General features: G+C 49.3%; 1 protein-coding gene across 4 annotated transcripts in view; it reads right to left on the bottom strand.

Moving 5' to 3' along the window:
* KCND3 (potassium voltage-gated channel subfamily D member 3) overlaps positions 1-26,571 on the bottom strand; it is a 212,126-nt gene that overhangs the window by 11,189 nt on the left and 174,366 nt on the right. For all 4 annotated transcript variants that reach the window (XM_070607983.1, XM_070607985.1, XM_070607986.1 and 1 more), the window contains exon 3: positions 4,960-5,122. In XM_070607983.1, the coding sequence (XP_070464084.1) occupies positions 4,960-5,122 (163 nt within the window). The remainder of the gene's footprint in view (positions 1-4,959; positions 5,123-26,571) is intronic.

The raw sequence follows: 26,571 nt of genomic DNA, 5'->3' as shown, positions 1-26,571 counted from the left end.
AGTCCACCTGCAACTTCATCATGGACTCTGAGCAGAAGAGTCCTTGGAAAATTGTGGACATTTCCATTTCTTATCACCCTTTCCCCAACACAGGGAAGTGTCTCCTGCAGGTGTCCTGCTGGGCTGGTTCATCTGCTAAAAGGAGGCCAGGGACTCAGATTCAGGCTGTCAACAGAAGCACAAGGACGTACTACATCTCTTGTTTCCTGGGAAGTTCCCCTGTGGCCAGCGTGTCCTTGTAGGGACAATTCTGCTCCCTTCCCTGGCTTCTAAATATGAGGAAGAGGTCAGGACTTGAGCCTGGAAGATCTGCCTGTAAATCTGAGGAAGAATGCTCCTCTAGACGGAGAGCATGAAAAGGGGAACGTGGGAGAGAAAGGATCCTGAGTCAGCCATATCATTTCTCTACTCTCTGAGCAACGAACATTCATTCAAGCTCCAGGACAATTCTCTTCCCTGGGACTCCTGCTCCAGCCCTCCCCTCAGCTGGATGTCTACATTCAAGCTAGTTCCTCATCATCTGAGGATGTGGCTGTTATTGTTTTGGATGAGTACTGGATGTTGAGAGCTGCATATGGAAACCCAATTGTGTCAAGCTCATTATAGCCTTCTATAATTTGATTGTACCACTTACAGCCAGACCTTTCTCGTATCTGGGGTCTGTCTTCAGTACTTTCTGGAGATGAAAGATTCTCCTGTTCTCCTTTGTGGCACTTCTTTTAATCTTATCTTACCCTGGGCTCTATTAAAGCAACAGATTGTCATATCAAATGCACTATATCGTTTAATCATTTCCCACACAGGATAAAGAGGTTTGCAATATATTTATGGAACCATAACCAGCATATGAAATTTGGTGAGGATTTTTGGCTTGACTTTGAGCTCCTGAAGGCCAGAGTCTGTGGCTCATGCATATTTTTATGTTCAGCACCTTGCACAGAGCTTCGCACTGAGCAGGTGCTCAGGCAAGTCTCATGACGGCCCAGGAAGGAAGATGAACCTATGCAGTTGGTCAGAAATCCATGTTAATAAAGGCAGTTAATGGGCTCAATCCTTGTATGGACTGGTCAGCCATGACACTCTTCTATGGCCATCCACACAACATCAGAGTCAAGAGAGAATGTAGAGGGGCTAGCCCCATGGCTTAGTAGTTGATTCTGGTGTGCTCTGCTTTGGCAGCCTGGGTTCACGGGTTCGGATCCTGGGTGTGGACCTACAACACTTGTCAGCTATGCTGTCGCGAAGACTCACATATCAAGTCAAGAAAGATTGGCACAGATGTTAGCTGAGGGCTAATCTTCCTCAAGCAAAAAAAGAGGAAGACTGAATGTAGAGATCATCTAGGCTATTTCAAAGACAAGAAAATGAAGGATGTGAGGGGAAGCGACTTATCCAGGGCAAGGCAGTGGACTAGCAAGACTTCAGCTCAGGTCTTCCAACCTTCAGGCCAAGGGCTGTTTCCACAGCACCCCTCTTCTCCTTCCCTGAATTTCAACTCCTGTCAGGTAAGTTTCTAAACTTGATGAGCAAGCCCAGGAAGTTGCACTTGCAACGGGTGTGCAGATTCCAGGGTTGGAGAAGAGGTCTGGAAGGAGGAGGCTGCCACCCGGGGTCCAGTTCCAGGTGGAGTCTCTGCTCAAGAAATCTGTTGGTTCACGAGAAGCCTTTCATGACTAAGCACTTCCTGGCTGCCTGGCTAGCAGGTGCCTTTGGGCCATGAGTACAGACATCTCTTGCCCTGGGAGAGGCAGAAGGAAAGAGAGGGAGAAATGGAAAAGCCAAAAGGAAACATGGGCAATTGCACTCTTAGGCATTTTCCCAGAGAAATTAAAACTTACGTTCACACAAAAACCTGTACATGAATGTTCACAGTAGCTGTATTTATAGTAACCCCAAACTGGAATCATCCCAGATGTCCCTCAACAGACGAACGGTTAAACAAACTGTGATACATCCATATGATGGGATACTGCTCAGCAAGAAAAAGGAGCGCACCATTGATACACACAACTTGGATGAATCTCCAGGAATCCCAAGGAATGAAAACAGCCAGTCTCCAGAGGTTACCTACTGGATGAGTCCATTTATATAACATTTTTGTAATAAAAACATTTTATAAATGGAGGACAGATAAACGGGTACTGGGTTAAGGACTGGGTGGAGGAAGGGTGGGAGGGTGTGGTTATAAAAGGGCAACATGAGGGATCCTTGTGGTGTTGGAACTGTCTGGTACCTTGACTGAGGTGATGGATGCAGGAACCTGCATAGGTGATGAAACTGTATAAAATTCACACACATACCAGTAGAAATAAAACTCAGGAAGTCTGGGTGGGGTTGGTGGATTGTATCAATGTTCATACTCTGGTTGTGATAATCTTATAACTACTTGTGAATCTACAGTGATCTCAACAAAAATTTCCATTAAAAAAGCCCCCCACGCCAGACGTTCCTCTCTCTCTGTCCGCTGCTAGACCTCCTTACTCCATCTCCAATTCACCCGGCTCAGAGAACACAGTGTCTGAAGCAAACAGTCATGGAGTCATTTTAGTAATAACCCTAAGCGAACCAGTCATGATGGGAAAGGATGCTGAGCTTTTGAGACTTTCCTTACACCTGAAGCACGGGGGCTGGCGCTCACCTTCATGGCTGTGTAGCTCCTGAGTCTGGGGTGTGGGCTGAGAACTATTAGCTTCCCTGACCTCCTTCCTGTCTTGTTCTCCACTAATCCCTGGACCTGCCTTCCTTGCCTCACGGTGACAGACTCAGTGCTGGAAGCCGGCAGTATTCTTGGTATTGTACCCTTTTTTTCTTCCCCCTCTCACAGGAAGCCCAAGGTGAAAGAGAAAGGGGCCTAGCAACCTTGAGGAGAGACAGTATCCAGGCGAGGTGCAAACACTGTAAATAATTACCTTGATTTCAAAGGGAGAGTGAAGAGGGGAGGTAGGAGGGTGAGGCAGGAGGCGGAAGGGAAGGAGTCTCATCTTTAGCGGCTGGGGGGAGGAATACACCAAAGCCGATTCCTTCTGGATTTTTAATTACACAGGATGAGCTCTGTAAAGTCCCATGGGGAAATGGTCACTTCTACTTTTTGCAGGGGCAAAACGACTGTGGACGAGATGCTCTAAGAGGTAGGTAAGGGTGTGGGCACGAAGAGGAAGGTAGTGCAGGAGCTGCCTACACAGCTCAGCGGGGCTGCTGTGGGCACAGCCGCAGGCTAGCGTGTGAGCTGAGGGTTCCTCTGAACCTCACTTGCTGGCCAAGAACCTGTGTCAGTCCTAGGCCGTGGGGGTGGGGTTGCTCTAGGACCCCTGGCCCTTCAGAACCTCAGGCTCCTTGATTTGGGAAGGAGATCCCAGTTTCTCCCTGCTCCTTTCTTTAAGACTGTATGATGAATTTAGATATTGTTCACATTTGCCAGCTGACCTGAAGAGGGAAAGAGATAAGACTTCTATTTCTGGGATGGCTAGCAGAGGACAGGGGCTGGGGAAACCCTGACCTTGGATGAAGAGGTAGAAAGTGGGTGCTGTGGGGGATAGAGAGGACAGCACAGAGCCAGAAGATCAATCTAAGGCAAACTGGCCAGACCCAGGTCAAGACAAGTCAAAATATATTCCAGCACAAGTAGAGGGAGACAGAAGGGTGAGGAGGGGGTGACCCCAGGGTACACAAGGGGGATGTGCTGGAAGTGGGAACCAACTGGATTTATGATATAATTATATAGTGTATATTATGTTGTTATGATATGTAAATTACCACACATTTCTGAGCTGACTCTCATGAACTCTGTGACTTTGTTTCAATCGGCATACACAAATCTGTTCTGAAGTTCTGAATTCCTCTGATATGCCAAAGAAGCCCTGCTACTTGGAGGTTGTCCTTGCGAGTGGAAAGCCAGGACAGGGGTCATGTGGTGAGGAAGTACCCAGCTACAGCACAGGGCAGGACACACAGGAGGTGTGCAGAAATGTTTGTGGAATGAATGAATGAAAGAAAGAAGAAAATAAGGACACCAAATCTCAGGCCTCCACAAGTGACTCTTTCAACGAGGTCCCCCTGTCCACTGTACCCCATGGAGGTTGAGATGATGCTGAAGGGGCACCATGTTTCAGCCTAGATCAGAAGAGAGATGAGAAACTTTCCCCTCAGTCCTCTTCTTTCCTGATGGGAATCTGGTAAAAGTCACCTCCCAAGAACCGTCACCAGCCAGACCCCCTAAAAAGGCAGGTAGACGACAGCTGGCTGAGTGGGTGAGTTTTCTGGATGGAAGGCGGAGGGCCAATCAGGAAAGGAGGCCCCTGTCCAGGCACCAAAGCCTCAGATACTTTTCCTCATTCTGTGGGCTGCGGGACCCCCGCCCTGCCTTCTTCAGCAGAGTCCGCAGGGCATCGTGAGAACGTTTCTCAGGCCCAAGGGTCTTCTCCTGACCATCAACTGCAGTTCTGTGCTGCACTCACCCTGACGTGACTAAGGCCCGTTGTGCTGTTTGTCCCTCAACTCAATGGCCTCAGAATGTTCTCCTTTCAGAGTATTCATTTTTCTTTCCAGCAAATTTATTTTCGTCACTATGTTTTGCATAGATTATTATAGGGTATTGAGAAGCGATTCTGTTCCCCGTAAGCTCTTGGCTGCGAGAGGGAGGAGACCAGGGCACTGCCGAGAGTTGGTGGCTGAGGTCTTGGAGGGGGAGCCAGCGCCCAAAGAAATTACAGAGAATAGCCAAAAGGGAGATAATCAGCTTACGGATAATTGAGGGTTTGTTGCATTTTGCAGCTGACTGGGGCTGGAGTGCAGGACACGGGTGTGTAGGAAGGGACATGAACTGCTTTACCTTCCACAGCCAGAGGCTGTCTGTGCAGTGGTTCTCCGGGGACTCCAGGCCTGGCGACGTGACTGTGAGAGCCGCGCAAGGTGAAGGGCCAGGCCCCTCTCTCGTGCCCACCCCCTGGGTCTGTGGCTTACCTTCTGTGCCCTGCGTTTATCAGCTCTCTGATTCTGGTGGTAAATCCGGCTAAAGTTGGAAACGATCACAGGCACTGGCAGGGCAATGACCAGGACGCCACTCAGGGAGCAGATGGAGCCGAAGATCTTCCCTGCAATTGTCTTGGGCACCATGTCTCCATAGCTGAGACAGAGAGACAGAGAGATGGGTGTAAGGAAGGGGCCACTTGGGAAACAAGGCAGCCTTCCCTGTCAATCATTCACCTATGCATGCATGCATCCATGCATTCAATGATTAAGTTTAGAGTGCCTACTATGTGCCAGGTATGTGATAGGACCTGGGAGTGAACAAAACAGACAAGATGCTTATGTTCATGGAGCCAACTTTCTACAAGGGGAAGACCGTAAACGAGTAAAATGAATCCATAACAACATTGCGACTTGTGGTTCTGTCTATGAAGAGAGTAGACAGGTGCTGTGCCAGGTGGGTGGAGTGTGCTCAGGAAGGGTCTCTCTGAGGAAGTAACATTTAAGCTGAGATCTGAAGGTAAAGGATCCAGCCATGCAACACACTTGGGGAATAGTGTGCCAGGCAGAGGGAACAGAAATACGGAGGTCCTGAGCTAGGAAGGAGCTCAGCCTGTTCTAAAGGGCCAGCGGGGCTGGAGCACAGTGAGGGACGGGGAGGTTGAGGCAGCAGGCAGAGGCCAGAGTGTGCAGTGTCTAGTGGCCACGACAAGGAGTATGGATTTCCTCCCAAGTGCAATGAGGAGCTGTGGACGAGCTTTAAGCAGAAGATCAACACAATCTCATTTATGACGATAAAAATAATAAATAGTAAACCCACCTTCTATCCATGTGGAGGTTCACAATTTCCAAACACGCTGACACATTTCCCCCACATAAGCCCCATGAACCCCATGAGCTTTCTATCCTTATCCCCATGGGACAGACGCAGGAACTGAGGCTCAGAGACCTGAAGTGGACTGCCCACGTTTGGGTGCACCTGGATCAAAACCCACTCCTCTTGCTTTTCTCTCTTTTCTGCTAACTGCACTGTCTTAGAGGGAGACCACGAACTCTGAAACTCAGTCCCCTTAGCTGTGAAGCCATTTGGGGATGGTGGTGGCAGCTCTCAGAGCTTGGAGAAACTCTCTTAAGTACTTCACACCCCGGCATTGGCCCCCTGGGGCCCGATTGGCCTGGCTCCCGCTCCACCCCAGGTAGGCAGGCCGGAGCCTCTCTCCTCCAATCAATAAGACACTCTCCACAGCGGTTAAGTGTTTAGCCTCTTCTTTATTGAGATCACTTAAAGGCCTTATTAAGCAAAGATCTGTGATGACTCCTTTGGCCAAAGCCAGAAATACCACCTCCCCTGCCTCTGTGCCCTCTGGGTGTAGGATGAGCAGGAATTGTTGCTGCTGAAATAGTGAGGCTCAAAGTCACTTTTCCTGAGGGAACCCAGGTGTCCCAGGGCTCCAGAGAGGATGGGGACAGGGATGGGAGGAGCTGTTTCAGAAGTATGAGGTTCTCACCTCCTAAACATCTTTGTGGAGGGTAGGCCAATGGCTGACCCGCATTTGCTGAGTGAATGAATGATCTCATTCAGGCCTCTCAACATGCGATGAAGGGGACTCTGTTTTGAGAACTGTCTTCCTTCTCCTCAGTGTCCGAGCCCTTTGTCCTGGCTTAAGCTGTCTCAGTCATGCCACTGACATTAAGGCCTGTAATGGCTCCTTCTGGAATTTTGCCGCTGGCTTGCCTTCTCAGCCATGATGCTCAGGAGTGGCCTCCAGTGAAGTGGTTGAGACCTTGGCTTCTGGAGTTAGATGACCTGGGTTCAAGACCCACCAAGCTCCACCACAAAATAACTGCATGACCTTGTGGGAATGTTACTTTGGGCCTGGTTTCCTTGTGTATAAAGTGAAGATAATAAGAGCAACCTGTATCATAATCCTATTGTGACATATATAGCCCTTTAAACAATAAAAACTACTACGTTTACCTAGCCATTCTGGAAACCAGGGTATCTGTGGCTGGGAAGCTCTAAAAACACAGCTGATTGTCCCAAGTTCAAATAATCCCAATGATGAAGAAAAGGGCGCTGACCCTAGAGGTGAATCACATAGCTGGGATTTTCCGATGATGTGACTGAAATGTGGACATTAGGCACATGACCACAGATGAAAATGAGGCATGGCAAGAGTATGTCAGAACAGTGTCAGGAAGGCTGCGTTACAAAGTGACGGAGGCTAGTGAAAAATACTAAGGACAACAGAAAGTTTGTTTTATCCACTGGAAGAAAGCACGAGGAGGAAAGCCATGCCTACTGCTGGGGCAGATGGTCTGCTGGTAACAGATGTCAGAGAGAAAGCGGAACAACTCAACTCCCGTGTGCTCTCTGCTTTCTCCGCTGGGAACACGCTTTATCTTGGAAAGGCTCGCACAAATGCGGCTAAGAAGGATCTGGAGCTTGAGGCGGGTAGAGAGGGGGAAGGCAGGCAAGTGCCCAGCTGTCTTCCATGGATTCACATCACAGGCCCACGTGGATCCCCACCCCCCAGGAGACAGAAGGGATGTGCAGATGGGGTTGTAGAACCACTGCCCACGAGGGTCGAGAAATCAAATACCAAGAGACTAGTGAGGGAAAACTGTTGTACTGATGTTTTTGAAGAAGGGGAAAGGAGGTCTGAGAAAGCACAGACCAACAGGCTTGGCATCCATCAATTCTGCCATCAAATCGCTGGCAGCATTCGAGAGCAGATTATTAAGTAGACAGCTTGAGAACATTTGGAAAATAAGCTGTATTGGTTCACTGAGCACACATCTTGCCAAATTAACCTTATTTCTTGTTTTGAGAGGGTTAACTGGCTAGTGGATCAGGAGACCTACTGCATCATGATTTTAGCAAGACGGGTTCTTGGCCCAGTTCTTTCTACCCTTCACGAGCTGGAGGAATGTGGTGTGGGTAGCAGGTGGGCAGCAGTAGGGGTTGAACCACCATCTCTAGTCCTCTGGCGCTTCTTAAAGATTATCAGGAGTGCTCCTATGCCAGCAAAAAGTTCATGGTGTTCATGTTCGAAGGGTCTCCTTTAGTGAAAGCGTAAATAAGTATATGAAATAAAGAACGGATATAAAGTTAGGTCTCCAGTGGTGTGTTCCAGAATTTTTCAACAACTTATATAAAGCCAGAGGGAGGCAGCATGGCCTAATGATTGAGAGAAGAGATTGGGGTCAGATCTGGGGTTAAACCCTAGACCCACATTATTACTTACTAACTAGTTAAGTGACCTTAGGAAAGTTATTTAACCTGACCCTCTACCAGCATAAAATGGGTCTCATATACCTAACTTACAGGCTTGTTGTGATCATTAATGAGATAATTCAGAAGAAGCACTTAATGTGTGTCTGGGTAACTATAAATTCTCTATAAATACTCAGTGTGATGGGCACCTATTGCTTTGTCACTTAACACCCTAGCCCATCTAGGAACTGTGCTCCTCTTTCCGCATCATGACATAAACTCTGTCCAGAGGAGCTGGTTCTCAGAGGAACTGCCATATTCTAACAAACCTCTCCCTGTGCCCCTGCCCCCGCCAGTCACAGTTAGTAAGTTCAGAACAGGGCATCTGACTCCAGCTAGGTCAATGAGTTCCTTTCCTGGATTCATTTTTTAATAGTTTTATTGAGATATAATTTATATACGATAAAATTCATCCATTTAAATTATACGATTCAATGGTTTCTAGTTTATTTACAGAGTTATGCTACCATCACCACAGTCTAATTTTAGGACATTTTCATCATCCCCAAAAGAAACCTCATACCACACCATTCCACACCCACTCCTCTGCCCTAGGCAACCACTATTCTACTTTCTATCTCTATAGATTTCTTTATTTTGGATGTTTCATATGAATGGAATCATACAATATGTGGCCTTCTGTGTCTGACTTCTTTCACTTAGCATAATGTGCTAAGGTTCATCCATGTTGTAGCATGTGCCACTACTCCATTCCTTTTTATGGCTGAGTAATATTCCATTGTATGGATATACCACATTTTGTTCACTCATTCATCAGCTGTAGACATTTGGGTCATTTTCACTTGTTGGTTATTATGAATAAATTCTGATATAAAAATTTGCATACAAGTTTTTGTGTGGACGTATGTTTTCGTTTCTCTACAAGTCATATGGTAACTCTAAGTTTAACAATTTGAGAAACTGTCAAACTATTTTCTAAAGTGGTTGTCCCATTTTACAATCCCACCAGAAATAAATGGGAGTTTCAATTTCTCCATATCTTCACCAACATTTGTCACTATTTTTTTGGTGTTTTTATTTGTGAAGAGGATGGTTGCTGAGCTAACATCTGTGCTAATCTTCCTCTACTTTTTGTATATGGGATGCTGCCACAGCATGGCTTGATGAGCAGTAGGCTTGCACCCAGGATCCAAACCCATGAACCCCAGGCCGCCAAAGTGGAGCACACAAACTTAACCACTATGCCACCAGGCCTTTCTTTTGATTCTAGCTCTCCTAGTGGGTGTGAAGTGGTATCTCTGTGGTTTTGATTTGCATTTCCCAGTTGGCTAATAATGTTGAGCCACTTTTCCCCTTCTCTGGATTTTTACCCTTGAGCCCAGAGCAATCTCTTTCAAAGATGTCAAAACTGCAATGAGCAAAGCTCCCGAGCTGCTGGCAGTCATGCTTGCTGCCACGGGAAAAAGCCAGATTGTAGTTGGAGAGCGAGAGGGCTGATACAGAGGAGATGGAAGACGGAAAGGGAGTCTGACAGAGTTCGAGTTCCTGTCCTAATTCTTCCTGAGGACCAGTTTACTTTCGCCTTTCCTGTGGCTTAGTTGTTCCATCCTTCCTTTGACTCTGCATACCGACAATTATTGTTTTTGTTTAACCTTCTTTCATTTAGATCCCAAGATACTGGGGATGATGATGGTGATGATAACGCCACTGCTGATTATTTTTAAGCAAGTTCTTCACATTTCTAAATGACAGAGCTACTGTGAAATGAGGTCTTTAGGAGTCAAAAGGATTTTTAACAGGTTGTAATCATGGGTGAAGCCAACCTGATTAACTTTAACAAATATAAATCACAGCACCAGTATTTTGATTCAAATAATCAATGACTTGTATAGCTAACGGGAGAGGCCAGCTTAAAAGCCATCCATGTTAAAAATCACTGGGAGGATTTAACTTCAACATCAGCCACCAGTGTAACGTGGCTGCTAAAAACTTAATGCCACGTTAGGCTAGATAGCTGGGAATACAGTGTCCAGAAAAAGGGAGGGGCCGGTCATACTCTGCTCCTAGAAGCAGACCACTTCTAGGCTGCTGTGTGGAGTTTGGGGCACTATCTATTCTACAGGACAGTGAGTAACTGGATCACGTCCACAGAAGGGAGCTTGGGATGGTGAATTGTCTGGAAATCCTTCATATGGGAAACAATCAAAGGGTTGGGAATGTTTAGCCTCAAGCATGGGGAATGGAAGGATGGAGGGAACAATGTACCAGAGCCTGTGCTAGGAGCTTTATTTGTGTTAGTGGGTCTCTCAATAACCCTGTCAGGTAGGGTTACCCTCCTTAGGGATGAGGAGCTGAAGCCCAGAGAGAACAGGGACTTGTTCAAGGTCCTCAAGCAGTAAGAGGCAGAGCTGTCAGGGTTAAAGCCCGGGTCGGTCTGTTTCCATCGCCCTGCTCTGTCCTTCACATCTTGCTCCTCTGAGGGAGTGGGTGGGGTCGGGAGAGAACGGTGGTGGGAGACGGCTCTGAGGAGTCAGCTGGAGCTCACCCCCTTCTGTCTGCCCCCGCTGCCTCGGTGGCAGCAGTACAGCACAGCAGTGAAAAGCGTGACTCTGAGTGTCAGGCCACTGGGGGCAAATCCCGGCTCTGCTGCTCGTTAGCTGGGTGTCTTTGGGCACGTTACTCTTGTCCTCACTTTCCTGCGATTGATAAAAGAATAGTACCTACTTCACAGGGTTGTTGTGAGGGATTCACTGTTTGCAAAAGTGCTCAATTCTGGCACACAGTAAGAACTTGTAAGAGTTTATTAAATAAATCCTGGGCCCAGACCATCATTGTTTCTAGACTGGACTCCTGCAAAAGCCTCTTAACCAGACATCCCACTTCCACTTTTGTTTCCCTTTAATTCACTAAGAAGCTTACCACGTATTCTGAAAATGCAAATTCAAGCCTGTCATTCCCCTGCTCGAAGCACTTCAACAAATGTTGGTCGAATGAACATGTGAGTTAATAAGTAAAACCGTGCTTGCAATGCTGTTGCCGAGACTACATGCCTGTTACACAGTGAACACCCATTAAACAGCAGCTAATTATGACCGTAATGACCAGGATGGGCAGTGGCCTGTATCCCACAGCCCCTCCTGGGGCCCACCTGGACAGGAGCACCGAGGGGCAGGAGCTGATGGTGATCCTCTAAGTCCTAAGGGCGTCAATGGCTTATTTCCTCTGTGGAATTTTGAAGAAAGAGAGGGATGAGGAAAGAAAAAGCAGAAAATGTCTTGGCCTAGAAAATAAAAAGCCATAGCCTTATTTCCGTTTTGTCTTCCTCTTCTCATGCAAATAAGGGCTCCCCTCCCCCACCCCCTCTTGGCTCTGTGGGTAGGGGAAAGTAAGAGACAAGAGAGTCCCTCTTGGAGGTGACATCTTACATATAGGTGAGCTATGGTGCTCACCCCAGACTTAGAACTCACACCCAGACCTGCCCTGGGGCCACGTGGAGGCAGCTGTCTGCTGCTGCCCAGGTGGGGCTCAGGGATGCTGTGCTGCTCTGCCTGCCTCTCTCTCCCAGCACATCCTCGGTAATCCGCAGTGATGTCTGCGCTGTGGCAAGAGCATGGAAGCTTACCCTCCTAATATGGAAGGCTAATTAATTTGTATTAGGGCTCAGGAATAATTAAACTTTTTATCTGAACTTAAGCTGCACAAACCACCCGCCTTGTACAATTAATTGCTGCCTTCATTTCCTCCTCCAGGTGCCAAGAGATAAGTGCAAGCCAGGCTCCTCCGTCTGGCTCTGCCTGCCTCCCAGGCAGGGGCGAGGCTGCCCGCTGGTGGGGAGTCCATTCTTTCTCAGAGGCCAGGGCACTGCCCATTCAGGGCCCAGCTGCTGGGAGCTCGGTCAAGGACAGCTGACCTTGAGGAGTTTCTACAAGGAGGAAGTCTCAGCCTCATGGCCACAGCCACTCCTGCACCCGCCTTTTCCACTGGGAGGCCCCCTGAACTTAGCTTCTGCCTCTGCTCCTGGAGCCCTGGGGACGGGGATACAGCTGGGGGATGGACACTGTCCTGGTGGGTGGGGCAGGGTGAGGAAAGGAGTTCTCAGAGCAGGCTGGGCACCACTGTGAGTTCCAGGGACTCAGACCCCTGTGGCTGCCTCCTTGTCCAGGGGCAAAGGACGACAGTAGACCACCCTGGAGGACACTAAAACACCAGCCCAGCTGATGAGTTCATCCCTTGACAAAAATCTGGTCAGCTTCTTTTCACATGCAAATCCCCTCCCATGGAGGAGCGCTGCTGTACTTTTTTTTTCTTTTTTGAGCTCTTATATCATGTCAGATACTGTGAATACATGATCTCATTTGCTCCTCCCAGCAATCCTACGAAATAGATGCAATTATTCTCATTTTATAGAAGAGGGAACTGAGGCACAGAGTGGTTAAGCAATATGCCTGAGGTCACTTGGTTAGCCAGATGCAGAACTGGAACATGGACCAGGTCTTTTAGATTCCAAAGTCCCTACACACAACTGCTAGTTACTACAGCCCAAAGCTATGGTCCCTGAGGAGCCAACATAGTGGCCAGCAGCTCTGTTAGAGAGCAAGGGAGGGAACTTCAGAGGCCACCGGATCTAGGGCAGCAGCCTCGCCAGACCCTTACAAATGACTTTAGCCCTGTGCTGTGGATTCTCAAGGATGAGGACTTGGGAAATAAAATGAAAGCCCTGTATTACTCCTCCTTCCTACCACATGCACCCTCTCCAAAACAAAACAAAACAAAAAACCCGCATCTCTGATCATGTCCCTGCAGCTAGGCACCCTCCTGGGATCTCCTGCAGAGTGAGCCCCAGCAGTGAGCCAGGAGCCAAAAGGATGAGTTGGCCTTTTGGAACCTTGAGGCTCCTCGGAAGACCCCAGCAGGGGGCGGACCTGGAGGAGGGGAATCCAATAACATCAGAGTGACAATTCAGTAATAGTTTATTTTTATTTGGCATCAATACGCGCCATTCAATCTTCATGACAACCTTACAAGGTATTATTAGCCCCATTTTTGAGACGAGGAATCTGAAGCTCAGAGAGGTTAAGTAACCTGCTCAGGATCTTAGCTTATCCAAGCCAGTATTCCAAATCAGGCTTGTCTGACTTCAGAGCACCCCTCTTTCTCACTATGCGCTACTCAGGAAGAGAGAAATGAGCCAAAAGACTTCTCTAATCCACACTAGAAAGAACAGCCTCAAGCAGACAGAGAAACTGTCAAGGCGGTGTGAGCCGAGACATCCTGTGGAAGCTCTCGGGGCTAAGGGAGGTGTTTCTGGGTTCTGCCAGCAAACGGTCCTGAGAAAAGGGGACCGTGACCCTCCCAGGCCATAGCTGTGGTTGGCCTGCCCTGCAGAGTCACAGCCAGTCACAGCTGCATGCTCTTGGCCACTGGGATTCTGTGGTGATAATCTCCTTGTCTTGCCACCTTGATGGCAATTGTGCTGGGGGACAAAGCTCTTTTTCTAAACCAGTGGTTCTCAAACTTTAGTGTGCATCACAATTGTCTGGAAGACTTGCAAAAACAGACTGCTGGGCCCTAACCTCAGATTTCTGATTCTGTAGGTCTGGAGTGAGACCTGAGAATCTGCCTTCTAACCAAGTTCCTAAGTGACACTGATGTTGGTGACCTGGGGAACACACTTTGAGAACCACTGCCCTCAACCATCCTCTCTCCACAGGCTGCAGATCTGCAGACTCACAGAATGTCACGGCTGGAGAAAGGTTGCAGCAACCAGCCTCAGACCAGTCATTGCACCTAGGAGGAAACTGAGACCCTAAGGTCATAAGTCAGGAGGCAGAGCCTGCCTCATCGCCCACAGCGATGCCCTGCCCAACCTGTTTACTCCGCACGCACACAGCTGCCTGGGCCCACACGTTTCCACTCCTGGCCCTCTGGATTGACCGATTCATCAGACACCTGCTGGGTGTTTACTTCATGTCTGTCACTTTGCTAGGTGCTGGGGATACAAAGCTAAATAGACAAGCATGTCCTCTGCTCTCAGGGAGCTCACAGTCTCATAGGGAAAACAGACAAGTAAATCATGACGACAGTTCAATGTCATAACGCCACGAGAAGCATGGATACAGGGTCCTGTGTGAGCATGAAGGAGGGGCCTCTAAGTCAAGCTGAAGTGTGGTCAGAGGACCTCTCAGAGGTAGCAGCACAGGCTGATTTCTTGAGCTGTGAAGCAGAAGGGCTCACCTGAGGAACTATAAGAAATTACTGGCCAGAGGAAGGGGTAGATGGGAGACGAGGCTGGGGACGTGGCCACAGGAAGGTCCTTCTGGGTTCATCCAAGGAATGAGAACTTTCTCCTGAAAGCTATGGGAGCCAGTGAAGGATTTTAAGCAGAGGAGTAATATGATCAAATATTCATCTTCGAAAGATCACCCTGAAGAGTGGAGGATGGACCAGATGAGGATGAAGGTAGAGGCAGGAAAACCAGTTAAGAGGCCACTGTGCCAGTCCAGGATCACTCATTCCTGTGTCTTTCTGCCTCCATCAGAACACTTAGTCCTTTGTGTCTGGATATACTTCCTGAAACGGCCGCTTTCCCCATTGGGATAAGTGTAGTCTGAGCACAGGGCGATCTCTTTCTGCATCCTGGGTGCCTGGAATTTTGCATAATGCATAATAGGGACTCAAGAGTTCAGAGTGAATAAGAGAAAAAGCAGCTTCTCTGGTGTGGGTTCCAGGACTGGAGTGGCCCCCTGGGACTGACTTCTTCTAGAATCAGACTGCAAGCTCCAGGAGGGAGGAGGCTGAATCCTCAGTACCCAGAACCATGCCTGGCTTATGCTGGGCGCTCAGGATGTTTGTTGAATGAGTGAATGAACCGCGAACAGATTAGCAATAGAACCGCTGATGTCAACAGACCAGATCATCATGGAGCCCTTCTGTTGAAAAACATCTAAATCCTAAATAAAATATACTTTTGATGCATTGCTGGGTTCACTTGAAGTAGGGGAAACCTATCTTACCCCTGATATAAAGAAACAAACCACAAGGGAAAACCACAGGTGGCAGGAGGGAGCAGTAAGCAGAGGGAGGAACACTGTTGTTCTGAGGGCACATGCCAATGACAGCCCGGTGATCTGTGACTTGTCATTGGGAACATGAACCTTGGGCCAAGAGCCAAAAGGAACTCCGTCTCAGAGTCTTCAAGTGAAGCCAGGGCCCGCATGTGTGCTAAACTGCTCCCAAGATGGTTGTACTACCTGGCTTGTGGGCAAACCAGATTTAAGTTCTGTCTAAGGAAAATATCCTTAACCTTGGACTTCAGGATTCCTACAGATTAAGATCAAGTAAGCATGAGTTTGCCTAAAAAAAAAAATCATAAGGAAGCAAGCAACCATGAGTGAGAGTCAACAGAAAAAACAAACAATAGATTTAGGCCTCCTAAAAAACTTCAGATTCTGGAATTGATAGATACAGAAGAGATTGTATGAAATGTTTGTTCAAAATAAAGGGTGGAGTCACAAAGATGAGCTAGCAATAAGACACTATCAGAAATCACCAGGCAGTTATGGAAAAGAACCAAATGGAGTTTCTAGACGTGAAAAAGTTAAATGCTCAAATTAAATATGACTGAATGTAATTTCTTAAACCAACTGGTTATTCTTAATGAGTTCAGCTTTTTGAGTAAACCTTCTCTTCCCCACCTAATCCTTGAGGATCCTGATATTGTCACTTGGTCCAAAAATCCTCGTACCTGAGTCTATTCCTGTCATGACTAGTAGGAGGGCAGTAAAGACCAAGAAGCTGCCTGCAACAGCCTCATCACCAGAAGAGGTGATTGCTGTGGCTGTGTCACATTGCTGAAAGAAGCTTGGTTCCTGTACAGACATGATCCCTTTTGCTCACATGGCTCCCAGGAAAGACACAGTGACACAGATGAGCATATGGAAGGTAAGCAGACAGCAAAACAAAGACAGCAAACCAAGGTTATAACTAGACATGAATGGTGCCAGCCAGTCAGCCACCAGTGTGTAAAAACCAGGGAAGGAGATGTAATCATGTCCACTACTGGTCTCCTGTCAATGGGAAACATTCGAATGAAATTGGGATTTGGTTATTTCTGGTGGCACTTCCTGAATATCCAGTCAGTTGTTCCCTGCACTCTGAACGGGCTTTCTCAGAGCGAGGTCTGCAAGGACATTTACCTTTTTGAAGCCCCAAGTTGAAAGGCTGAGGCCCCAGGGCCTGTGAAACCACGCAGTCCTGACTGGACCCAGCCCTGAGGATGAGCCTCGTCAGATCCGGAGAGGGCATGTGCCCTGACCTGAGGCATCTGTGGGCTGGGAGTCACATTGGCATGTCTAAAGTCCTAGCTCCAAACTTGACAGGCATGCTTTTCTGGAAATTGGGCCTTGCTCAGTTCTTCTCCCAACCTCAGACCCCAGGAGACTTGTCCCCGTCTACCCCCTCCGCACTCTTGGGAGTAGAGGTTGACAAGAAAGAGCCATGAGGAATAGCAGACGCGTCTGGTCAAACCACGGTGCTCCCTCAGAGACCTTGTCCCACAGGCCTGCGCCATCTGCTTCTCTTTCTCCATATGTTCATCACAACAGCCCTTCTCCCTGGGGCAGAGTCGTGGCCTTCTGCCACCTTGGGCTAGTAAGCATTTCCCAGAAAGGGATGAGCTGCCTCAACTACAAAGTGGAGCACTAGCCATGACAAGCCTTTGCTTAGTGCCAGAGTGGGCACGTATTGCAGAAGAGCAGGCCGATCTTGGGAGAAAGTGGGAAGGGTCCCACAAAGTCTGTACAACAGAGGTGGGGTGTGGCCGGGGCCAGACACCAGATGGTACACCCAAAGGGAATGGAGCATTGAGGTTAAAGCCCATGTCGCTGACAGAGAGCTAGGATGCAGAAGCTGGGACGATTACGGGATAAGCCAGACAAATTTGTGTGGACCGAATATCATTGATGCAGACCTCAGCAGGCCCAGTCTTGCCTCGGCTAGCACACCTCCGATTCCCTCTCCGCTGGGATGGGGGTAGAAGTAGTGATAAGTGGGAGGAGAAGTGGGCAAGAGGCAAGGACCGAGGGCTGAGAGGAGTCTTAGTCCCAGCTAGGACAGATGGAGGTGCTGAGTGACTTGGCCACTTGACCCTATATCCGGCCACCAAATGTCCCTACTCCTCACAGCACTCTGTGCTCTGCTGCCCATAGGGTAGGTCCAAGCTGTCCAACTGCCCTTTCCAGGTCTTACCTGGCCTTCCTCCGCTCTACCCTTGTCTTGGGTGTTTTCCCTTCCCCTCCTCACCCAGCCTCACCCTCAAGGGACCAGGAGACATCCTCCCTCTTCCATGAAGCCTTATCTGAACCGCTCTTGAGTCCTCATGGTCTCAGAGACTCTGAGAGAATCTTGAAGGGTCTTATAGGGTGGCACGCCCAGTCCCAACGCAGCATGGGAACCCTCTCCACAGTCGCCTCTCAGCCTCTGCTCCTTCCTCCAGGGGCTCCCCCGCACAGCTTTAGAGTCACACAGACCTGCGCTTACGTCCTTGCTCTCCCTACTCAGCCAAGGGAGCTCAGGCAATCACGAACTTCCTGGGCCTCAGTTTACACACCTGAAAAATGGAATAGCAATGACCTGCCTCACAGGGTTGTTATGAAAGTGATGTCTGTGAAAACACTTTACAAACTGTGAGGTGGGCTCAGTTATAGCTAGTTTTATATATATACACACACATATTTATGTCTGTATAACCAGTTATAGTTATATATAGTACTAGTTCTAATTATATAACTGTATATAACTAGTCATAACTCAGTTATAACTGAGAGCATCGTTATTCTTCTGTATGAAGCAACGTGGGTCATAGGTGGGCTGTTCACCCTGTCAGTTCACCTGTAACCTGTACCTGTAAGTCCTGGCTGTGCCCTCAGGAGCCCCAGACTACGTCTGCTGCTCTGCCAGCACGACAGCCCTCCTCAGAGCTCCTGAGGCACACCCAGCTCCTCCTCTCATGTGGCCTGCGCTGGTGGCCAGTGTTTCACAGCTACCTGTCCTCTCTGCCCTGGCAGGCCTAAGCTTGGGAGAATGCAGTATCATGCAGAGAACACAGGCTTTGGAATAGAAGCCCCTGGAATGCAAACCTGCTTCTCTCTCTCGGGCTGGTGGCTTGGCTCTCTAAGCCTTAGATCCCTCAGGAATAAGGTCTCCTTACAGGGAACGGTTACCCCGCACTCACAGACCCACGGCAAGGCGTGTATGTGATTGTCGGATTAACATCTTTATTAAAGCTCTGTGGGAGCAGGCCTGGCACAGAACTAGGCACACAGGACACAGCAGGTGCCTCAGGAATCTAATGGCATCATCTTTAAGAACGGTCCTTCATTTCTGTTATTTCAGCACTTCTGTCATACTGGACACGTGGGGGGCTGTTCCAAGGATACTTTTGGGGTGGTGGACTAAATTCAGTCATCATTTCTAAGGCAGGTTTCCCCCAAGCCTGTAGCAGGATGAAAATCCTGGTCCCCGAGACATTTAACTATTACCTCCAACCTCATCGCAGGCACTTAAATCCTGCTCCAGGGCCTGAGGCCGTTTTATCATTTCCGCCCAGCTGTGGAAAACCCAGAAGAATCCTTGTGCATCTTACGCATTGCCAGCCCCGGGCTCAGTGCTTCTGGGTTTGGTTTGATTCAGCTCAGTACGTTTGCTGGGCCTTGATCATTCCCCGGAAGCGTGTCTCTTGCTTTGGAAGGTGGAAAGGAGCTGTGGGCTGGACTCCATCTTGCCTGACCCACTGGAAGCCTGCCAGGGGGAGGGAAGGGTGAGGAGGCTGCCATGGCGGCCCTCAGCAGGTGCCTGCCTGCCAGGGACAGGAGCCCGGCCTCCTTGGCCTCCATCTTTAGTCTCTAGGTATCTGAGCCTTGCCTCCCTCTCTCTCTCTGTGTCTTACCCTCCACTTCTGGGTGGGATGGCTCTCAGGTGTGATACGAGAACAGCACTCTCCCCCAGGACATACCAGCCCATTTGCTATTTGCCCCCCATTAGCACCCTGTGTCCCCATGTAAGCTGGTGACAGCAGGAGCTTAGCCTGCCTGGGTCACCTCTGCTCTTTCAGTGCCTAGCACTGCACCTGCCAGGTGGTAGGGTTGTTACATGTTTTATGAAGAAATGGATGTTCATCTGACTCATGTCCAAGCTGTTCCAGCCCACCTTGCCTGGGTTGAGACCAGCTAGGATCAGTAAAGATAGTTTTGGGGCGATTAGAGGTGGTTCTCACAGCTGCTGGCTGTGTGTGTGTGTGTGTGTGTGTGTATGTGTGTGTGTAAAATAGCACTCCCCACATACACCAACCCCCAAATGGACACCACACTCTCTCCTCCCCTCTTCAGAGAAACACTGTGACATTCTCCATCACACACACACTCACAGCAGGTCAGAGCTGGAAGAAACTTTAAAAGTCATCTGTTCCATGTGTACTGAAGTATTTATGTGTGAAATGACACATTTCTGGAATTTCCTTTAAAATACTCCAGGAAAAAAAGGCGAGTGAGGAGAAACAAGATGGCACCAGGGACGGGTATGTAGGCACACGGGGTTTCATTTACCACTCTCGCTACTTTTGTACGTGCTTGAAATTTTCCATAATAAAAAATTAAACAAAGCCCAACTAAGTTACAAGAAGAACCACCTCCTCCGACGCCCTCACCTTTGGGGCGTTGAAGCCCCTGCTCACTGTCCACGTCTGACAAACGGCCCGCAAACCCCGCTGTTGCTTATTTAGCGCTTCATTTGTGTGGGGCTCGTGCTGCCAGCTAGATTCTTGCTTCCTGAGGGCAGGGCTGTGTCCTTTGCTAGTTTATATCCTCTTGCAGAGCTTAAAATAGGGCTGGGCGTATTGGAAAGTACTCGATAAACCTCGTTGGTGGGACCTGCTGGCCCTGCCCCTTGGACCAAGGCCTCCTTTCCTGTCTGCATGTCCTTGGCATTTCACCCTCCTCCACCCTCACCCACCCCATCCCAGCTCCTCTCTGGCTTTTGCCAAGGTGACAGGGGACACTGTGGTCAAGGGCTCCCTGTTTCCTTCCTTCAGCCCTGGCAGCGGGCTCTCCTCGTCAATATTTAACTTAATCAGATCCCAATGGAGGGAGGCAGGTGGGCTCGGGGGTGCTACAGGGCTGGCAGGGCCTGTCTGCCAGGCTCCCCCAAAGCCTGGTGTGATTGCACACACATTACGCTGTAACGGAGCCTCTGTACTCCAAACCCTCCTTTTACATTTTTGTCCTCTGCCCTTCAATTAACCTTGGGAGCCATGGCCCGATGGGCTGCAGCCTGCAGGGAAGGGAGCAACAGGGGTCAGTCCCACGGCTCCACACGGCTTCTGGGCGGCCTGCAGCCTCTGTGGGAGACACAATGCTGCTCCAAGTGAAGGCGACGGGGGTGCTTGGCTCCACCGTGGGAGGAGAATGTGAGCAACACTAACATGTGAATGCTTACTATGTGCCAGGCACTGGCCCAAGTATCTGTGAGTATTCATTTATTTAATTCTCCCAACAACCCCAGGAAGTAGGGTCTATGATGGTCCCCATTTTGCAGGCTAGGAAATTAAGGCTCAGAGAGGTTAAGTAACCCATCCCCAAATCACACAAGCAGTAATCGGCGGAGCTGGAACCTGAGCCCAGGCCCTCTGCTTCCAGAGCCGATGCTGTCAACCGCTGCCTTTCAGTGAGGGAAGTGGCTGGCCCCGCCCAGGCCATCCAGGCTCTGAGGTTCCACTGCCTGCCCCGCCTGGCCCCTCTGCCCCTCAGGGGCCTTGTGTGCATGCTGACAGGACAGGCAAGCCTGCTGCAGGGGCGGTGTATCAGATAAAGGGCAGAGGGCTTCTTGGCTACACTGCAGAGCCCCGTGGCATGAGGAAAGGGCGGCCCAAGCTGACAGGCTCGGCTTATTTATGTGCTTTTTCTTCATCGAAGGGCTCCTTTAAAAATGACTCAATCGGCTATTAATCTTGATGGAACATCAACCCCAACAGGGAAAAAAAAAGAGTTAGAAAATCTGCAAGAGGAGAACGCCTGTGGCTCAGCCTCAGGCCACCGGAGAGGGGACACTTGGGGACACTGCGGGGAGGAAATCTTCCAGGGCCTGCCAAGGATCCGTGACCATGACCTGGGTGTGCACCCAGCGCCAGGCTTGGTCCCCTCGTCCCTTCCCCCTGCCTTGACTGGCTTCCCAGCTGCTGGGGTTCCACTGGGCCCCATCACAGTCAGATTGACACACACCCTGTGCGTGTTAATGAGACTCCTGTGGGGAGGGTGTGAAAACTAATCTTAGGAATATTACCAAGTGCAAGAGGAAAGTCCTAGAGGGGCATAAATCCATGCCCTTTGAAGAGCTTGGCTCAGCAGAGACCCTAAACTTTAGGGAGAAAGCAAACTTTCCTTGAGAGCAAGACAAGAGCTAAGAGGGTAGGGGGCAGGGGGCTCCTGCTGTCTGCCTGGCTTGGGGGACATGCCTGAGGAGAAGTTCCCCTGCCACTGCAGTCAAAAAGGCCGCAACTGGCTTGTGGCAGAAAAGTAATTACACAGTGTGTTTATGTTTTCACCAACTCCAAGGTCTGGGACCAAGGTGTATTGGAGAGCTTGCTGGGTGACTTCCTGGTGGTAGGAAGAGGATGAGAAGGGCAGGAAGAGAAAAGAGAGAGGAATGCGAGTTAGCAAGCACCCTGAGTTCCCATCAGGCGGAATCCTAAATACTCCATCTGGCCTTCCTCCCAGGCCCTTCCACCGAGCGACAATCTGACTCTCCCGTGGGGCACTCTCTGCCCTGGGAGCACGTCTGCTCCACCCTGGGCTCCCAGCTGCTTCCTGGACACGGCAGCTCCAGTGGGAGCATCTGTCTCCCCAAGGACAGAGTCACTCGAGGTGGGCACATCTGTTTCGACAGGAACCCCTGCTCCATTGGAGAGTGCCTCCTCAGCCTGCTTCCATTTCCATTGAGGATTTTTCTTTGGCCGTGGAGGTTCCGCTTTGTGGGTGCGTCTGCTCAGGGGCGCTCACTGCCCAGCTCTCTCCTTTTCCTCTGAACTTTGCACATGCCTTCCCCAGATACTTCAAATAGCTTTTCTGCTGCCCTCTCCATTCCCAAGCATGGTAAGCTGGGAAAACTGTGGGCTCTGAGCTCAGAACAATCTTGATTCAACTCTCGAGTCCTTCAATTGGGGAGCACTTGATTTGGGCAAAGTTTCTAACCCTTATTTTCTCATCTGTAAAATGGGAATATTCATATCTACTCACTGACACAGTCATTGTGAGGAAAAATGAGAGAAGGGACATCCGCTTCCAGTAATGGAAGCTAAGCAATTTGAATAAACCCTTCTGCTGAGGACAAATAAAAAGCTGGATGAAATACAATAAACATTTTCTTAGGACCGACAAAGAGGTGACAACGTAATGGGGATTCACGGGCCATAATCTCTGAGAGCTCAGAGAGGTAAGCATGGTACTCGACACCATCCTTGCCTTTGAAAAGTACGTGAATCCAGAAGTAACAGTGACAAAAACGAGCAGTGGTTTTTGCAGACCCTTGCCACCCACCCCGCCCTGCCGAAGGTGGGCAGCCTGAATGAATCCTCTCCATCTCTCAAAGTCGGGATCTTGAAGGCCTTCACCCTCAGGGGAAGATGACCTGGAAGTCAATATGCTCTCTCATGGATCTGCAGTCTTGATTTGGATGAGGGAATTCGAATTAAGGTGGTCCTACACTGGCTGCATCCCCAGGTGTCTGGCAGAAGCAAACTAAAATCCTCTTTGGAGGAAGAATATTCATCCCAAACACAGATTATTCCTTCAAATAATGTTCAAATACACCAACCAGCAGAGTCAAAGATAAGCAAGTGTACAAGGAAAGGAGACACTATGAGCGAGAACCAGGAGAAAGAAGAGCAAAGAGATCCACAAACACTTGAAATATCAGAATTATCACACACAGACAGTTATGTTTACAATTTGAAGAAATAAAAGGCCGGCTTGAAAATTTTCTCAGGGAATAGAAACCAAAAAGTGACTTAGCAATTTTGAAGAAATTCAAATAGAAATTCCGGATCTAAAAAAATACAACCACCAAAATTAAGTACTCCATGGATCAGTTTAAGTGTAGATTAAACACAGCTGAAGAGAAAATGAGTGCTCTGCAAGTTAGAAGGAACTACCCAGAACACAGCACAAGGGACAAGAGAGAAAACACATGTGCCTTGTTCAATGCCTGACATATGGAAGTAGGAACTCAATAAAGGTTAGTTTCATTCCTTTTCCTCTTTTTCTGGGTCTAGGCAACTGCTGACCAAGAGCCACTGTAAATGCTCCCAGGTTCAGGGTCAACAGGGAACATGTGCAGGTTCTCTTAGGCCCTGCTTTCCTTCTGGTCTAAGCTCATTCTGGAAATTCTGATGAGCAAAGCTGGTGAGTGGCAGTGGGTATAGATCGCCATTAATGAGACCAACAAAATCACCAGCCCCAAAGAGGATGCTGTCAACTCTGTAAGTTGACAACCTCTGTTCTGTAGCTCCCAGCTGCCTAGGGACTTTGAGCATCACAGTGGGCCTCACCAGAGATGCCTCCTGCACATCGGCTTAAAGCGTCTGCCCTTCATTTCCAAGCACTGGAACAAGAGGGACAGGGACGCCCTGAACAGTCCCACCCCTTTCCCTATCTGGGTCATTTCTGACCCCTGGATGCAGGGACACAACCAGACAGAACTGAGGCAGAACCAGGTCCAATGGCTTGACTCCCCTTCAACAGGCCTGCAGTGTAAGGGAGAAGAGCTGGCATTGGCCCTGGGAGAGAAGAAGAAGGGAGAAGCTTTGGAAGCCTGGCTGCTGGGTGTGTTGAGTTGAAGCGAGGCTGGCGAGGCGCCCTGCAGGGGTTTGGGGGTGGGTGCCGGGCTGCTGTAGCAGGTGGGGGTGGGAGGCCAGGGAGGTGCTTCACACAGGCAGCAAAGAGAAATTTTGTGTTTTTATTAGTAAGAGCCTGAGGGGACTACAGAATCCAATGCCCTGATCTCACCTGTTCCATTTCAACAGTAGAATATTTTTCTAGACTTAGAAAAAATTGCGTCACATTTGCTCTGTGTGGGGGGTGTGCGTGTGCATGTGTATATGTGCGTGCACATGCACTGACCTACTCATTTGATCAAGGGTTCTCTAAGACCAAGGCCGCAGGTCTCAGTTAAAACAAGATTGATTGATGGCCTTTGTGTGTCAGGCCCTGGGCTGAGCGCTTGGGACTCAACAATGATCAAGACATGGTCCCCGCCCGCCCTCTGGATGTTCCTGGGCTCCAGGGAGATGCAGGCACTCTTGATGGCTCCTCGCTGTGCCTGCTGCTCTAGGGCTCTCTTCACTCACTGATTGGTATCTGGTCTGGACAAAATGGTTTTTCACAGCCCCTCCTTGGCTCCAAAGGCAGTACCGGAAATTTCAAGCAAGAAACCACTTCCTGGTCCAGCATTGCCCAGTGTGGACAGGATATTACTGAGATGGAGGATGGATGAGCTGCTCAGGCTCCTGTCTGCCCCTTCTGCTGAGGATGTGGAGCAGGAGATAACCAAAGGGTCAGCGGAGATGGGCCTCCTGAATGGACTCGTGGCTCTGACTTGAGTAAACTGCGCGAGTGGTATGTCTCTTACTCCCCCTTCTAGCTTTTATTTCCTCCTTCTGATTCTGGGTCTGGATTAGATGCTTGCATCCAGTGCCATTTAGCTTTTTCCAGTTCTCGATCCTTTAGAATCAGCTTTTATCTTGCTGGAGGAGGGCAGGTCCCTCATGCTGAGCCCGAACACGTTGAGAGGAGCTGCTCCTGGTTGCCCTGGGACCCATAGGGCACGGAGGAAGGAGCCGTGCTCGGACTCCATTCACCCACTTTGCCCAGAGGCTGTGCCCAACAGTCCACGCTGGGTATAGGCTGATATGCCCTGAACTTCGCTCCAAGTGTCCATCTTGGCTGGGGAGACAGCAGGTGTCTTGGAACTGTCCTTTCTCCTCTCAGTGATGATCTAGAGCCAATTAGTTGAGCCCAGGAAAGGGGAAAATGCCTCTCTCCAGCCCTGGAGCAAACAGCAAATCCAGTGCTTCTTGTAGACATCTCTGCCAAGAGCGAGGATGGAGTAACCTCCCAGGACCCCAGGAGCTGGTTTGCGGCCATCAGCCCAAGGCTTTAATAACAGAAACGGCAAAGGAACACTGAGTAGCTTAAAATAAAAGTAAAACTTGGCCATATCGTTTCCAGGGGGTGTCTGGGTTTCTTTGTGCAAAGAGCAGGAACTCTCCCTGGGGTCCAACAAATTGTGGTCTTTGCTGTGAAGGGCTGTGGCAGCTGTAAAAGGAGCCAAGCTAATAACTGGGGGCTAAAATAATTGGTCTCGGTACGTACCTGCCCTCTAGCCTCCGCCTGTCACTCCCTCCAGCTGCTGGGGCCTCAGGCAGCCTGACTCACACACCGGCTGGGCTGTAACACATCCCGACACCACCATCAATATTGAATTTAAGCAGATTTTATCTGTATACAGCTATTGCATAGAGGGAATGGGGATCTATCTGGACAGCGTGACTCGTGACTCGAGGGGAGGTCCTGGTCCTGTCACTCCCCTGCAGTGTGAATTTCAACAAGTTATCTTCCTTCTGTGCTTTACTTCCTCATTCCTCACCAGGTTGGGTGGCCCCTGCATCACTAGTGCACAGGAAGAAAAGGAGATTCATGCTCACGGAGTGGGGCAACAGTGCACCAGATCCGGGGCCGGGTGTTTTACATACATCGTTCCACTGACAGTATTACGGTGAGGATCAAATGGGATAAAAGACGTCAAGGAATTTAGACAAAATCAGAAAACACTATACAAATATGGGAACTGATATGTTTCTACTGTTTGCTGCCCAAACCCAGGCAACCCTGACAGTGCTTGGCATAGAGTAGGTGCTCAAGAAAAGTGCTGAGTGAATGAGCCCTGGGTTATCTGTGGGGTGTCCATCCTTGCCTTCCCCATGTACCGGGCTCAGCAAAGGGTGACTGGCTAAGGGATGAGAGATGGCAGGGTGGGAGGGTGAGCCGATCCACAAGGTTTGGTCCCTGGGTGAATGCCATCAGGAACTCCCGAGCCAAATGACCTCTCAGGACCGTCCTCTTAGGGGATCGCCAGTCCGTCCCTCTGCCCTCTCCATCAGCACCCAGCAGTCAGTCTTGGCTGCAGAGGACTAAGGCTTGATTGTTTTTAGAAATCGATCGGCTCCATTAAGGTATGACTAAAGTTCTATTTTAAACTTCCCCTGGAGAGATGTTACTCACCGGGAATAGGTGAGTAACATTGGTATTTTTTCTTTTTTTTGA

The sequence above is a fragment of the Equus przewalskii genome, unplaced genomic scaffold, assembly GCF_037783145.1.
Source record: "Equus przewalskii isolate Varuska unplaced genomic scaffold, EquPr2 ChrUn-13, whole genome shotgun sequence".
In the NCBI taxonomy this organism is placed as follows: Eukaryota; Metazoa; Chordata; class Mammalia; order Perissodactyla; family Equidae; genus Equus; species Equus przewalskii.
The sequence above is the reverse complement of the archived record's forward strand: the minus strand, read 5'-3'. Positions and strand labels throughout refer to the sequence as shown.